Raw genomic sequence first — 17,260 nt, 5'->3', positions numbered from 1 at the left:
ATGGCACTGTGATTTACAAAACCAGAAATGCAGTAATACTTTCTCCCTTCATAATTTTCCTTACATTCCCATAGCTGAAGATTGGTCTGAATGAAAGGGTTTCAATATCTGAAGTTATAAGAGGAGCCTAAACTAAGTTTCACGATGTGTCCAGGGCGTAGGACTAAACAAGGGAAGGCATGAGGCTGCAGGAGAGACTAATAAAGAATGCTAAAGTGGGATGAGGATCTGAGAACAAAAAGGGGTTGGGCTTTGTATGCCTGATTTAAATAGATGGCTTTTGGAATGGGGTTTTCAGCTGCAAATTTTTTGTCTGCTGGTGTGTGTCTTAGAAAGTGTCTTTTCTGTCTCAGTGCTGTCTCTAAATGATTGTGTTTTCCCCAAATTCATATGCTGAAATCCTAACCTCCAAGGGGATGGTATTAGGAGGTGGGGCCTTTGGGAGGTGATTAGGTCATGAGGGTGGGGTCCTCATGAATGGGATTAGTGCCCTTATAAAAGAGACCCCCCCCAACATGGCCCTTGCTGCTTCTGCCATGTGAGGACACAGTGAGAAGATGGCCATCTGTGAGCCAGGAAGTGGGCCCTCACCATACAGTAAATCTGTCAGCACCTTGATCTTGGACTTCCCAGAATCCAGAACTGTGAGAAATTAATGTTTGTTGTTTATAAACCACACAATTTATGGTATTTTTGTTATAGCAGCCTGAATAGCAAACTCTCAGTTGAGAGGTTCTCTGGCCCCTTCCCTCTGTTTTTGTTTTACTTTCTCCTTTCCTGCTCTCTCTCTTCTCCCTCTCCCTCCATCTCTCCCTGTCTGTCTCTTTCTCTCTTTCCTCTTTCTCCTCATATATTTGAAAACATTAATTTAAAACTATGTCCATGCTGATCAAATGAAAACTGGATCAAATAGCACAATACCCTTCAAACCAAAATGCCCATGGAACGACCATCTCTCTCTCTCTCTTTCTCTCTTTCTCCCCCTCTCATTCTCACTCTCACTCTCCTCACTTTTTCTCCTTCTCTTCCCCTCCCTTCTCTCTTTCCCTCTTTTCTTCCTTTTCGGTGGCTACACTTAATTAATTCTGCATATCATGGTGAAAAGAAGCTGCATTAACACCATCTAGCCAGGTGAGTGGAAACCTCAAAACAGAAGGGGAACTGCAGAGTGAAAAGTGCCATCTTTTAAGGATGAGAAAAAGCCTTTCCAATCTCCACATACTAGGTGGTGGGATATAATTAGAATTTTTGTCCTAGACCTGGTTCTTCCTCTGGAATGAGTATGTCTCTTGGTCAATGAACCTCCAGAGGACAGCTCTACCCTTCCATCAAAGGTAAGGCTTCTTGGGCTATGAGGTCTCATCTTTCAAAGAGGGCTCAAACAAAAATATTACATGGTAGTTGTGGCTTTTTTCCTTCGATAATGTGTAGATGTTTCCAATACCAATTTTAGTTTCTAGTAAGTGCTTCAAAACACATGAATTCCCATCAATTCCCTTATGGAAATAGAAAATGTATTTGATGCTACAGTCCTGGAATAGTACACATTCTTAAATAATCAACAATAATAGTAATAGTCAATGTTACCTGTGAATAAAGTAGTTGATGATGACTCCATTTGGTTTTTTAGGTGGCGTCCATTTAACCACTATGCAAGCTGATCCCAGTGCCTTAAGAACAGGAGAATTTAGATCCATAGGGGCTCCTTCAGCTGTTTTGACAAATATCCTACTGCTAACTCCACAACCTCCTTGAAAAAAAAGAAAACCAAGACCTTTAATAATTTGTCAAGCAGCAAAAAGAGTTACATGTAGATATAGAAGGGTACGAATATCATGACAATCATTTTATCTGAAATTTTGTATACACACAAATTTTGTAAACATACTTTAGACTAGTATTTAAATCTCTTCAGGATTTGAATATTTAAATAAGGAATCATTTTTGGGAAATCCATTAATTAACCACATTTTTATACAGGCATAGACAATAAAGCTTATGCTTGTCTGAACTGAGATTTCTCTAATTTACTGCAGTTATTCTAGCCAGAAAGTGAAAATGTGCTTCAATTTCATAAATGTATGTGTGACCTGAACATCATGTATGCTCTTAATAGTATTTTATTTTTGCTAATATTTAAAAATAATGATTGTTCCCTCAACACACAAAAGTCAAACAATGAATTTGAAGGATATTGTTTCTTCACAGCATAGCTTTAGGGACACAGAGAGGCAGAAGTTGATTTTTGCATTTAAATCAAGAAAACCTTAATTTAAATCTATTTCCATGTGGATTAGCTGAAGAGTGGATCAGGGAAAGCAATACTCTTCAAACAAAATGTCTCAGTCTGGTTTGTAGAGACAAGTGGGCAAACTGACTCAATTTCAGAGATGAAGCATAGCAAAATCTCAGAGCCCCTAGTCCTAACCAACTCTACGGGAAATAATACTCATTTGGAAACAGAAGTTCCTAAGGACAGGAGTTTCATGTTGAGTATAAGACTGGTAAATTTCTTTAATCTAAGGTGAAGCAACTTGTTTTGAGTTATACTTTTTCTCTCTTAGCAGTTGGGTGTTATATATTATATAACACCAGGAGGTATACAGGAAGTGAGAGGAGCTCTTCCTTAAGACCACACAGATAGATGACGACTTCATTGACCACTAGCCTAAGCCATGAAACTCAAGGTGACAGGTTAGGTCACGAGACAGGTATCAGGGAAGCACTGTAAAATATGTTGATTCATTTGAGTGTAACTCAACTTCTAAATAATGCCTCCCTTCCTACTCTCCCACCCCTAGATAAAACTGAAATAGAACCAAGGTGAGTACATTTCCTATGAGATTTTTGTAATGCCTATTTTGTTTTATATTACCAATGATTATTGTATGTGCTCTAGGTGCTTTTCTTTTAAAGGGCCTTATAAAACAAGACTTTGCAAAACCACCATTTTCCTATATTTAAATATTCATGATTTAATGTGCAGAAATGCATAATGCTTCACTCAATGCCAGGCTCTGATTTGTCTGGGTAAACAGTCCAGTACCAATAAGAAATGAAATGTTAGTCTTTATATTTGAATTGAGAATCTATTCCTTTTTAAGGAATTTTTTTTTAAATAAAATACTTTTTAATAAAAAAACCCTGCATGAGTGTCTGAAAGACTTTCACCATTTTGACATGCTTGTATCCTTGTTTCATACTGTGTGGATGGAGCCAAATTTTCCAGAAGGATGGACTGATGATGACCAGCAGAGAAGATCAGAGGTGCTACACTTCCAGCGTTGAGTAATACATTGTATTCCACAGGTATTTGGGGGGTGAGGATCCCTTTAAAGAGACAGAGAATAAAAACATGTATGTCTGTTTGGTCAACAAATGTTCCTCTTTTATTTTATTTTTTTAAATGTTCCTCTTTTAAGAAAAATGTATGTTTCAAATCTTAAACTTAAAGGTATACTATTGCTTAATATAGCGATTAATAAGTGCATGAAACTTAAGTTGGAAAACATTAGAATGCCTATTCCAAACGTAAGAAATGTTTATCACCCATTTTCGAAAACAAATGAAATATAATAATTCTATTCAAAGATATACTCTACAGGCAAATAAAAACGAACGCATATTTCAAGGCAAATAAATACAAGGCAATTAGAAATGGTCATATATTTTTCCTAGGCTTACTTACTCTTAAAGTACATAAAAAACCCCACCAGTTTTGCTTGTGACAATAATTTTTCTGTAGGTATTGTGTATGCATCTCATCTGACACGGATCCTTGATATAATAGCCCATAAAGTATCCAAATCATAGTCTACCTAGAGAATTCCCAGTGCATTAATTATTGAGTCAGGACAGTCCACTCGGTCAGTGAGACTTATGGACCTAAATGTATATGAAATTTGAGTTCAAAAACTGTCATTTTTCACAATGCCTCCTAAAGAAAGAAGGTCCTGTCAGTTTAGCCTCTTTACAATCTATTCATAGAATTAAGTGCCTGTAAGTTTTATTTGGCCATGAACAACATGCACACTTTCTTAAGCAGAGATTATGAGCCTTGAATGAAGAATATATTGAAACTTTAGGCCCACTACAGTTTCTCATTGATCTGACAGCTTCTAACATGTGGGCTTCGCTACTTACCTTTCTAATACTTAAGTAAGTTTCTTTGCTACAGAAACAAGAAAATCTACAGCACAGGACTAAAGAATGAGGTCTAAAGAATGAAATGTGGTTCTGCTTTTTGTAGCTACAGCTCCAATGTATGAGGGGCAGAAGAGCTAGTAAATACCAGAGGTGCTCAGTATTTTGTGTAGGATAGATGAAAACAAGGAGTCTCTGAAGGAAATATTGATCCTCATAAGAAGGACTCATCAATCATTTCCTTTGGAAAGGTGCTAGATGGTGCTGAATTTGGCAACCCAGGCTGAGAATTTTAATTTTAAATTTAGAGCATCCTAATTAAACTGTTGCTTTTGTCCTTACAATTTAACTTACTGTTATTCTATCATCGATTCCTAAATTCTTCTCTCTGGCTTTATACCTTTGCTCGTGTTCCAGATTTGTATTTTGAACAGCTTCCTTCCCAGAGACCTCAATCTTAACAGGTCCAAAAAAGAATTGCACTATTTTCCACTCCCAAACCTGTTATTCTTCTTTGGTTTCCTCTCTCCATTTCCCTACACTGGAGGCCTTGGAGTAAGACCCTTAGAGTAGACCCTGCCTTCTTCACTCTCAAGCTCAAGTGACAAGTATATTCTATCATTTGTTTCTTCAAGAAGTTTGGGTTTTATATATAATCAGTGAACAATGGATTGAAAACATGTGAGCCAGGAAGTAGGGTTACCAGTTGGAAAGTGGTTGCATGGTTGTAGCAATAACAAAACAAGAACAGCATTTCATTGCATTCCTGTCTTATGCCAGGGAACAAACATTATCTCATTTCACATCACTAGAATGTCAACTTCATACAGCTGGGGACTTTGTTCTTCTCTTGAAGGTAGTTTCAGTGCTTAGATTTTAGTACAGAGCAGTAGCTCAAATGTTGATTGAATGAATGAATGAAACCACATGACAATATTGTAAGGTAAATATCACTACCATTTTTTAAAATGAGAAAACCAAGGGCCAGAGGAGAAACGTTGCAGATATCACACAGATTAATTGGGGTGGCCAGACTTGAACTCAGGCCCATTTGATACCAAAGCTTATCTCTCTATATTTATGCTGTCTCTTGATAATAAAGACTTGGATTAGGACAATCGGGGGAAAAAGTGAAAGGATAATTTTGAGAGAACATGCATAGACAGCCAGAACAGGTCTTGGAGACCGATTAGATACAGCGAAAAAAGTGATGGAGGAATTAGAATTACCACTGATGGAATGAAATTATAGGTAAATATTTAAAGTTCTGAAGAGCAGGTTTTCCAAACCAGGATACACACACCCTGGACATTTGTGGACTTCTGTCCAAGTATTTTCGGAGACAAGGACAAACATGTCCCTCTTTCCCAAAATCAATTTGACTTGTAAAATTTGTGAAATGCCCAAGCTAGGGAAAACCAGCAGAATCCCGCTATCCCTTGTTCACAAAAATTGGGTGTGGATTTTTCTCCCTAAAAAGCACAAGACTAGAAAATGTTATGTGTAGTGAGTGATGGGAACTTTCTCTACTCAGTTTTTTTAACTCTATCGTCACTTCGGAGTGAACTGTACACCAGCCGAAAAAGTTTATGTAGACATAACCAGTGTGTTGAACAAGTACAGATACTATTCGTGGGGAAGTCAAAACACAATTTAATTTTTGTCACTTACTATTGCTTTAAAATGAATTTATTATGTGTAATCTTGCTCAGACATGGGATGAAAAGTTGGCTGGGACCATGATGCTTCTGCTCAGTCTCAGGTAATAGACAATTCTATATTATTTTTTTCAGATATCACAACAAAGATTAATATCTAGAAAATTTAAGTAAATTCATTTTCTCTTTAGTGGTATAGTGAGTATATGTAATGAGCTCATTTAGAAGATATTCTTCAAGGCCTAATTCTCAACTGCAAGACAAAACTGGGAATGTTTTTACTGCTCCCAACAAGACTGCTATAATTATGAAGTTTGAGAGTTGTATGAAGGGAGTTGATTACAGGGAGCGTTGGAGACTCTGAATTTATTAATAGGTGAGGAAAACTTAAGTACTGTATTAGAGGTAAAATAAAGAGCAATATAATCAGGTTTTTTTTTTTTTTTCCCCACTAAAGATGTTCTTTGGGGAGAATTGCTCGAGGTAGTAAAAGAGATTGAAGAGTGAATCAATACCCTCTTGGTTTGCAATTTGACCTTTCACAGAAGGAAGATATGCTTATGGGAATATCCATCCAGAGTATCTTGGCATGTCACAGCATCCCACCTCAGATTTGGGGCATTTCTTCTGGTCGTTACCCTGACATAGTCTATAAAGCAGTGGGAAAAAAAGGTTGCTGTTTGTACACACATATATATGATGAAATGAAGAGAGGAAGAATTGCTTGGACATTGGAGTTGGCTTTCTTCAGATTGACTTAATATCCTGAAATATAACAGCATATCATGCTTTAACTAAAGAGATTAATAGAAAATGTACCCCTGAATGATAAATTATACAATACATTATTTGGGGGATAGAGACAAACACACTGGAATTCAATGCCAAATTTGCATGAATTTTTAAGATAAAAAGCAAGACCTTAAAAAAATTGCAAGGTTATGGTGATTGCTTCAGGTTTTTTCCAAACCTCCTGGGATTGCATGTTCATTCTGTCTTCTCTGATCTTAGGGTAGAACTTGTAGAAAAGTTTGACAAACACACACTTGAAAAATATGCCATGAGTCTTGAACTAGATAAACCACAGAATGGAGTCAGATGAAATCCCTCTTCCACCTTCATTTGTCCCTGGTAAATTATCCACCCTCTATGGATGCCAGTCTCTTCACCTGTAAAATGATGACACTAATAGCCACGTCTTAAAGTGCTGAAAGGATTAAATTAAAACATGTATGTAAAGCATTTTAGTTCATTACTGCAAATAGAAAGTACTGAATAAATGACAGACATCTCTACAAAACAAAAGGAAATGGAACGAAATGCAAAAAAACCCAAAAACCCACAGTTATGACACTGTTTTCATGTGCCTTCTAACACTTCTGAACCCATCTTTATATAAAGCTGCTATTCTAATTACAAAGCAATGTTATATTGAATCAAGTAAATATCTTTATAACTATTTTGTTACCTAGTTTTATTTTTTACGTATACTTGGATGTGATCAACTTGTCTTCCTGTAACGATATCCTAGTCTTCATTCTCAGCAGTAATTTAGAGTGGTCTTCCCTTCGATTTGTCTGAGGTTGCACCTCATTATATGTCTTTGGTCTGTACCTACTGGTCTGCTTCCAGTAACTTCTCTGCTTAAAAGGACAGGACTCCTAGGAGGTCAGGGAACAAAACTGTACTTCCACCACATTTCAAATATAGACATAATCTTGATCATGGCTGGTCAAAGCATGAACCCAGAAAAGGCAATTTTCCACATCTTGGTTAATAAATGTCCTTTACATACACCTATAAGGTGTTGAAACAGAAAATGCTCCTTGAAGCTGTGAACATGTCAAGCACTGACATGCATTTATTTAGGAAGAGGGCCCCCTCCACTGTCATAATTTACAGGACAGTGACATGAAAGCCTCCTGTGTTCCTGCAAATCCTAGACCATCTGCAATGAGTCTGAAACGACCTAGCCCCCTGGTATTCTGATGACTAAATGAAATGAAATGGGCATATTTGTTAAAGTCAGCTGGCAAGCCACACGACTTGGTTAGTTCCTGAGTTCATAAATTTATGTCAGAGCAAGAGGAGCAGTGGAAACTCACGAGAACCAATTTACCCTAAGTGCAAATGGCAGTTTTGTTATTTGGTGTCAAAGTTACCAGTTGCACGATGACAAGCTGCCATAACACATTTTCCTGTTCACTAAAGAACAAGAATTTCGTTGGTTAATATTCCTTGCGAGGCTCCTTTTCATAATTTACAACAACTAGATGCTGATAGGTTATTTAACATTTATGAAGTTAAGATGTAATCAGAAAAACCCTGATTATCTTTACAAATAAAAAAGTTAAATTATTCAACTTTTTTTTCCTCTGTGGCTTCATTTCACAGCAGGTGCATACTTTACAATGGGACAAGTCAATCAAATAAAGCTTTTTTAAAATCTTTTTTTAGGAGCTGAAACAAGAACAATTCTAAGAGGAAAACTATTAATCCGGTTTGATAGCCACGTTTGCTTCAAACCACGGGCTGTGCTTCATATAATGCTTTTAACAAATTAGCCCAATGTCTCCTTTGTAGAGATAGGGGTATCTTGGTTATGTCCTTTGGGGGCCAAGGAAGTGAAACCAGACCCTCTTGAACACACATCCATACCAATTGTATGGAAATTTTACGTAGTTTGTATAATAGTTATCATTTTATGCCTCTTCTACCCAACTAGATGGTAGGGTTCTCGACAAGAGGGACGATGTCTCATTCATTCTTCTTTTTAACTTTCAAAATGTCGCATCGTGCCTCGCTCCTGAGAGGGGCCCAGTAAACATTTTCACGTTTGTTAAAATGAATAGATGAATCAATTCACTCAAATGTAAATGAATTACATCCTATGAAATTTTAAGCTACAAACAAAATGATCCTACTGGGTTACCGGATGAACTGCCCTTGAACTACTTGAACTACTCATTTATGTTTGCTGTATCTATGGCAATTTTTTTTTTTTTTTTTTTAGTTTTGAACTGGATCATAGTATAATGCAGGAAAAAAAATCATTTGCTTTATGTACTGTTTAGTGAAAAAATATAGTACAGTGGGTTTGCTCATAGAATTTGGAGTCATATTCAGTGTGGGTTGGCTCTGACACCTATGTGATGAATCACCTAGAGAAAAAAGCTTTTAACATCGAAATTGACTTTTCTCATTAGCAACACAGGGAGAACATTGGACGTACTACACGTTGTTATGAACATTAAATAGATAAGTGTTAATCTCTTGGAAAATGCCTAGCACATATTAGAACTCAATAAGGTGAGATAAATTTATTAAACACCCAAAGCAAGGGCAACAAAAGCAAAAATAAACAGATGGGACTACATCAAACTAAAGAGCTTCTGCACAGCAAAGAATGAATAGAATCAATAGAATGAAAAGACCACGTATGGAATGGGAGAAAATATTTGCAAACCACATATCTGATGAAGGATTAAATATCCAAAGCATACAAGGAACCCCTACAACGCAAGAGCAAAAAAAAAAAAAAAAAAATCCAATTCAAAAACGGACAAAGGACCTAATACATTTTTCCAAGGAAGACATACAAACGACCAACAGGTACATGAAAAGGTGCTCACTATCAATAATCATCAGGTAAATGCAAATCAAAACCACAGTGAGATATCACTTCACACCTGTTAGGATCCCTATTATCAAAAAGACAAGAGATAAATGCTGATGAGAATGTGGAGAAAAAAGAACCCTTGTATATCACTGTTGGGAATGTAAACTGGTACAGGCACTATGGAAAACAGTATGGAGGTTCCTCAAAAAATTAAAAGTAGGACTACTATATGATCCATCAATTCTACTTCTGTGTATGTATGCAAAGGAAATGAAATCATTATCTCAAAGAGATAGCTGCACGCCTATGTTCACTGCAGCATTATTCACAATAGCCAAGGATTAGAAACAACTAATGTCCTAAATGTCCATTAATGGATGACTGGATAAAGAAAATGTGATATATATTCAATGGACTATTGTTCAACCTCAAAAAAGATGGAAATCCTGCCATTTGCTACAACCTGGATGAACCTAGAGGGCACTGTGCTAAGTGAAACAGACAGAGAAAGACAAATACCTAATGGTATCGCTTATATATGGAATCATTAAAAAAAAAGTTGAACCTATAGAAACAGTAAATGCTGGTTGCCAGGGGCTGAGAGAATGGGGGAAATAGGGAGAGGTTTGTAAAAGGGTGCAAACTTTCAGTTATAAGATGAATAAGGTCTGAGGATCTATTGTGTAACACGGTGACTATAGTTGATAATACTGTATTGTGTAATTGAAATTTTCTAAGAGAATAGAACTTGTGTTCTCACCAAGAAAAAAAAAAAAAGAAGAGAAAAGAAAAAAGAGGAAATATATGAGATGATCAATGTGTTAATTAAATCAATGGTGGGAATCCCTTCACAATATATACGTGTATCAAATGATCACGTTATACACTTTAAATATATCACCATTTTATTTGTCAATTATACCTCAGTAAAAGTGAAAAGATAAGTGAAGTAATATGCAAAATAAACTACAAATCACTGAAATGAGTTTTACATTTTCTTCTGAAACTCACCACTACTTGTCACTTGGCTATTACCCTTATAAGAAACCCGAAACAATTACCAATGTTGAATCATCCCAATTAATGCAACATGAATTCTTTAGAAAGCTTAATGCCAATTTTGACTTTAAATGGATAGTATCTGATGTAATACACTGCAGTTGATGAGTTCACTGAACACCAAGATGCTTAATGTCTACCCACAGGCCATATTGTGGCTAGCTACCCTTTAATCAAAACTTGATTAATAAAAATCATTTATATTCCTAAGCAATATTAATTTAAATGATTTCTCAGTAGAAGAACTGTTGCCAATTCTTTTCTTTAATGGACTAAGAGATAAATGTGACAGGAAAAGCACCATTATTTCAATATTATACATTAAGCCTAAATAACTCACCATCTTTAGTGAGAAAAAGCGGGTGTTGAATCCAATGATATTGTTAATTAGAAGATGATTAAGGGCTAGGATAGATCAAAACAGAGTCATCACCTTGATAAATTAGAAAGTCCCATTATTACCTTCAGAGTTTAAATAATTTTGAATGTTTGGATTCTGAAATGGCATGGACGCCTATCTCCATTCTTAATCTGAATAAACCATTTATGTCCCATGAAGTATTTTCTTCTTCATTTTTCTATATATTTTCAACCATTAAGGTAACATATATCCTTTTCTCTCTTTAATATGAATGTGTAAATTCTGACCCAAGTTTCAGAGCTTGTAAAAGGTGAGAAGAAATGTTTAGGAATAAACTAATCTGGTTTACGTTGTCTGTAGATTCAAATAAGAACAGCCAGCATATACCCAGTGCCCACTGAATGTGGGCTTCTATAGGAAATCAAGTGTTTGAATAATTTTAAACAGCAGAAAATCCAAAATTTATTTATATTTGCCTGAATGATAAATTTTAGAAGCTTACTCAACATTTTGTTTCTTTAATACTTTAACAAACATTTTATAAGGACATGTTGTTTGTGTATCATCTGATTTGAAAGTACAAATGATGTATAGAAGAGCGGAAATCTTGGTTTTTTTTGAGTTCGGAGGGTTTTGATAATCTTACCGCTAACGTTTGTCAAGTAATAATGAGAGAAAGTAAACTAGGATTTACTTGGGAGGTAAAAGAATGTCTACAAAGGGCTTAAAATGGTCTTTGAATAATCTCTCTGTAGTTATTTGAGAAATGACTCTTTTCCTTTCCCACCTCATTAAAATCTTCCTGGACCTGGAATCTAGTTTTGCTAAGTCATGTCTATTCTTTCTACACTTCTGGATGGGTCAGTAAAGGCTTCTGGTTACTAGTTCCCTCACGCCTCAGGAGATAACTATTGCCAGGTAGATATTTTCCCTTCAGGGGCTTGTCATTTTCCACCATTAATTCTTCTGGTCTTGACATGCCCCGCAAAAAATATTTTCTCCCCAAATCATTTGGTTTTCCCCAACACCTAGCTCTGTTTCTTGGCCCTCTAGGCTACTATTTCAAAAAACCTAGTTGCTCTATCATAAATCTAGAAGACTTTGGGTAATAAATGGAAAGTGTGATTTAGATTTAAGAGTTAAGCCAAGACAGGAAGGAATTGCTCTTATAAGGCAGCAGAAGAGGGCAGACCTGAATTTGAATTCAGGCTGTGTGACCTTGAGTAAATTATATTACTTCTTCAAGATTCAAGTTTCTTATCTTAATATTTTGATAATGATACTACTTGTCTAGCAGGGTTTGCATGAGAATTAACTGCAGTAAGGCAGGGAAAGTGCTTATCAAATTGTTTGGCACATACTAGGAATTTAAAAAATGGTAAATATACACAAGTAATGTTAATGAATATATGATATTTATCACAATTTCTCTTCCCCTGAATACTCTCATATATCCTCTGGCCTGAACCCCTTTTACTAATAGGATTTATAAACAATAAGGTAATTTATAGATAACATTGATAATTAACAATGTGTAAACTGAAAGCCTACATAATTGCACGGGTCATTTTCTGTTGCCAGGCAACCACAGAGATATTTTTCTCCCAGCAACTTACCTGTGTAAGGTCACTCTGTCCTTACTGACCACAAAACAAAATACGTGCGAAAAAAATCAGTTAACCACTATTTTGGCTTTGGACATTCAAGGGAAACTGGTTTGATCTGCATTTTCAGAGATTTATTGTAATTGACCACTTTTGACCACCCATGATGCGGGTGATCCATGGTTACTAAACTTGGAGTTCAACGTCATCTGCCAAACTTAACTCTAGCCCAGGACATTCTTATTCAGTAAACTTGGGATTGAGAATCTGTCTTTGCACAAGCTTTCCAGGTGATCCTAATATTCACTCAGGTTTGGGAACTACAGGTAGGGACTGTTTTGTCCATTTTTCAGCTCTGCGTATGATGTAATCACTTTGTAATGGCAGGAGGGTATGATGAATACCTAGAAAGTTCTTGATTGTCAGCAAATAAACAACCTCCAGTTATAACAAGTCTGTTTTCTTCCTGTTTAAAATATATATTTGTGACTATTCAGGAACAGAAAATGTTTTTATTATCCAAATCAAAACACAGCATGAGGTACTTTCCAATAAAATCAACTGTAGATTATACACAAGTCAAAATCATCTTCCTGTTTACTAAGTTCAAAATCCTTCTAGGCACCAGGAAAAAAGTTTAATTTAAGACTTTAATCTTTCCATATATTACAGGGTTTCTGTAATGGATTTTGTGCATCTGAACTAGAAGATTGACAGGGGCCTGATTTATTAACCACTGGTTACATGGTCAGAGCTAGTGTGTAAAGCATTTCTACAATATCCCTAGGCTGAACTGGAATGAAACAATTTCTACAAAATTGAGGTAGACAAGAGTTAAGGTGACATTAAAAAAGCAAAACTTGTGCCTTATTTCACAATGATCCTTTTCTAAATATAAACATTATACTTTAAACATGAAAATATGATATTGAACTCAAAGAAAAAAATGACAAAATTCTGGGAAATTTGAAAGAAATCTTAAAAATTTACAAACCCAATCTTGCAATATGCAGTTTTATCATTTTGAAAGTGGAGGCCTTGGGACCTAGCAGATTTTGGGGCAAATACATATTTATTTATTTAACATCTTCATTGGAGTATAATTGCTTTACAATGGTGTGTTACTTTGTGCTTTATAACAAAGTGAATCAGCTATACATATGCATATATCCCCATATCTCCTCCCTCTTGTGTCTCCCTCCCACCCTCCCTATCCCACCCCTCTAAGTGGACACAAAGAAACAAGCTGATCTCCCTGTGCTATGTGGCTGCTTCCCACTAGCTATCTATTTTACATGTGGTAGTGTATATATGTCCATGCCACTCTCTCACTTCATCCCAGCTTACGCTTCCCCACCTCTGTGTCCTCAAGTCCATTCTCTACATCTATGTCTTTATTCCTGTCCTCCCCCTAGGTTCTTCAGAACCATTTTTTTTTTTTTTTTTTAGATTCCATATATATGTGTTAGCATACGGTATTTGTTTTTCTCTTTCTGACTTACTTCACTCTGTATGACAGTCTCTAGGTCCATCCACCTCACTACAAATAACTGTTTTATTTCTTTTTATGGCTAATATTCCATTCTATATATGTGCCACATCTTCTTTATCCATTCTTCTATCGATGGACACTTAGGTTGCTTCCATGTCCTGGCTATTGTAAATAGAGCTGCAATGAACATTGTGGTACATGACAACTTTGAATTATGGTTTTCTCAGGGTATATGCCCAGTAGTTGGATTGCTGGGTCATATGGTAGTTCTATTTTTAGTTTTTAAGGAACTTCCATACTGTTCTCCATAGTGGCTGTATCAACTTACATTCCCACCAACAGTGCAAGAGGGTTCCCTTTTCTCCACACCCTCTCCAGCATTTATTGTTTCTAGATTTTTTGATGACGGCCATTCTGACTGGTGTGAGGTGATACCTCACTGTAGTTCTGATTTGCATTTCTCTAATGATTAGTGATGTTGAGCATCCTTTCATGTGTTTGTTGGCAATCTGTGTATCTTCTTTGGAGAAATGTCTATTTAGGTCTTCTGCCCATTTTTGGATTGGGTTGTTTGGTTTTTTTAGATGTTGAGCTGCATAAGCTGCTTGTAAATTTTGGAGACTAATCCTTTGTCAGTTGATTCATTTGCAAATATTTTCTCTAATTTTGAGGGTTGTCTTTTGGTCTTGTTTATGGTTTCCTTTGCTGTGCAAAAGCTTTTAAGTTTCATTAGGTCCCATTTGTTTATTTTTGTTTTTATTTCCATTTCTCTAGGAGGTGGGTCCAAAAGAATCTTGCTGTGATTTATGTCATAGAGTGTTCTGCCTATGTTTTCCTCTAAGAGTTTGATAGTGTCTGGCCTTACATTTAGGTCTTTAATCCATTTTGAGTTTATTTTTGTTTATGTTGTTAGGGAGTGTTCTAATTTCATTCTTTTACATGTAGCTGTCCAGTTTTCCCAGCACCACTTATTGAAGAGGCTGTCTTTTCTCCACTGTATGTTCTTGCCTCCTTTGTCGTAAATTAGGTGCCCATATGTGCGTGGGTTTATCTCTGGGCATTTTGTCTTTTACCATTGATCTATATATCTGTTTTTTGTGCCAGTACCATACTGTCTTGATTACCGTAGCTTTGTAGTATAGTCTGAAGTCAGGGAGCCTGATTCTTCCAGCTCCATTTTTCTTTCTCAGGATTGCTTTGGCTATTCGTGGTCTTTTGTGTTCTCATATAAATTGTGAAATTTTTTGCTCTTGTTCTGTGAAAAATGCCATTGGTAGTTTGATAGGGATTGCATTGAATCTGTAGATTGCTTTGGGTAGTATAGTCATTTTCACAATATTGATTCTTCCAATCGAAGAACATGGTATATCTCCCCATCTGTTTGTATCATCTTTAATTTCTTTCATCAGTGTCTTATAGTTTTCTACATACAGGTATTTTGTCTCCTTAGGTATGTTTATTCCTAGGTATTTTATTCTTTCTGTTGCAATGGTAAATGGGAGTGTTTCCTTAATTTCTCTTTCAGATTTTTCATCATTAGTGTATAGGAATGCAAGAGATTTCTGTGCATTAATTTTGTATCCTGCTACTTTACCAAATTCATTAATTAGCTCTAGTAGTTTTCTGGTAGCATCTTTAGGATTCTCTATGTATGGTATCATGTCATCTGCAAACAGTGACAGCTTTATTTCTTCTTTTCCAATTTGGATTCCTTTTATTTCTTTTTCTTCTCTGATTGCTGTGGCTAACACTTCCAAAACTATGTTGAATAATAGTGGTGAGAGTGGACAACCTTGTTTTGTTCTCGATCTTAGAGGAAATGGTTTCATTTTTTGAAAATACATGTTTAAAATGAATAATTAAAGATAAAAATAATTATCCGAAAATTATCACTACCTATAGAATATTATACAGACCAGATAATTTATACCAACTATATAAATTATCTCATTTAATGTTTACACAAACCCTACATGTAGGTACTATCATTGTCTCCATTTTACATATGGAGATAACTGAGACTCAAAGAAACTGACTTATTTAAAGTCAGCTAATAGCTGGCACAAATATATGATATCGCTTATATGTGGAATATAAAAAAATGATACAAACGAACTTATTTACAAAACAGAAATAGAGTCACAGATGTGGAAAACAAACTTATGGTTACAGATGTAGAAAACAAACTTATATAGAAAACAAACTTATGGGGAAAGGGTGGGGGAGGGATAAATTGAGAGACTGGGATTGACATACACACTACTATATATAAAATAGATAACTAATAAGAATCTACTGCATAGCACAGGGAACTGTACTCAATACTCTGTATGACTTACACGGGAAAAGAATCTAAAAAAGAGTGGATATATGTATATGTATAACTGATTCACTTTGCTGTACACCTAAAACTAACACAACATTGTTATAGTTGATAACACTGTATCAACTATACTCCAATAAAAAATTTTTAAAAAAAGAAAGATGTTTTCAAATCCTTACTGAGTGTGAAGTCTTCAGATTAGCAATGACAATTTAGGTGTGTAATAATATGAAAATGACATGTAATTTGATAAACCAGGGGTCCCCAAACCCCAGGCTGCAGATGGTACCAGTCTGTGGCCTATTAGGAACCGGGCTGCACAGCAGGAGGTGAGCAGCGGGAGAGTGAGAGAAGCTTCATCTGCCGCTCCCCATCACTCCCCATAGCTCACATTACCACCTGAACCACCCCCCACCCCATCCGTGGAAAAACTGTCTTCCACGAAACCGGTCCCTGGTGCCAGAAAGGTTGGGGACCCCTGTGATAAACCATGAAACTTCCTGGTCACTTGGCTAGAAAATCATCAACTTTGCATAGCACCCTGGATTTTCTTTATTGCTCTTTGAGAACTTGGATGGTAAAAGACCCTGCACTGAATCTGAGAAGTCTCCAGCCAATAGTCTGAATCTGGCCTCAGGCTGGCTCTGTGATGCCTCATTTTACTTTGTGGAGCAAAAATACCACGGTACTATAAGAATGTCAAGGAGAAATATGCTAAAAGGCTGCAAGTTGGCCATGCTCTTCCATGAAGGTAGAAATCAATTCCATAAAAGGATATGTAAGTTTGTATATTTTTCACAGCAGGAGATTTGTATTTATTCCTCTGTTAAAATTAAGAGCAGAGTTCAAGAATAGCTATGCTTCTAAAACTGAGATCCGGATTATAGCACTTTATGACACATACCGGCGCTATTGATTATTCTTTTGTGTTTTGTTTAATTTAATATGTTGTATGTTCATTTTAATACAAAGGTGGATGAAATCATTTATACTTGATATCT

General features: G+C 36.0%; 1 protein-coding gene across 2 annotated transcripts in view; it reads right to left on the bottom strand.

Annotated features, from left to right (window-relative positions):
* Positions 1-17,260, bottom strand: part of USH2A (usherin) — an 816,496-nt gene that overhangs the window by 167,664 nt on the left and 631,572 nt on the right. For both annotated transcript variants that reach the window (XM_036853226.1, XM_036853215.1), the window contains exons 58-59: positions 3,172-3,330; positions 1,588-1,750 (exon numbers count right to left, since the gene is read on the bottom strand). In XM_036853226.1, coding sequence (XP_036709121.1) covers positions 1,588-1,750; positions 3,172-3,330 — 322 coding nt within the window. The remainder of the gene's footprint in view (positions 1-1,587; positions 1,751-3,171; positions 3,331-17,260) is intronic.

Source organism: Balaenoptera musculus, chromosome 1 (assembly GCF_009873245.2).
Source record: "Balaenoptera musculus isolate JJ_BM4_2016_0621 chromosome 1, mBalMus1.pri.v3, whole genome shotgun sequence".
Taxonomy (NCBI): Eukaryota; Metazoa; Chordata; class Mammalia; order Artiodactyla; family Balaenopteridae; genus Balaenoptera; species Balaenoptera musculus.
The sequence above is the reverse complement of the archived record's forward strand: the minus strand, read 5'-3'. Positions and strand labels throughout refer to the sequence as shown.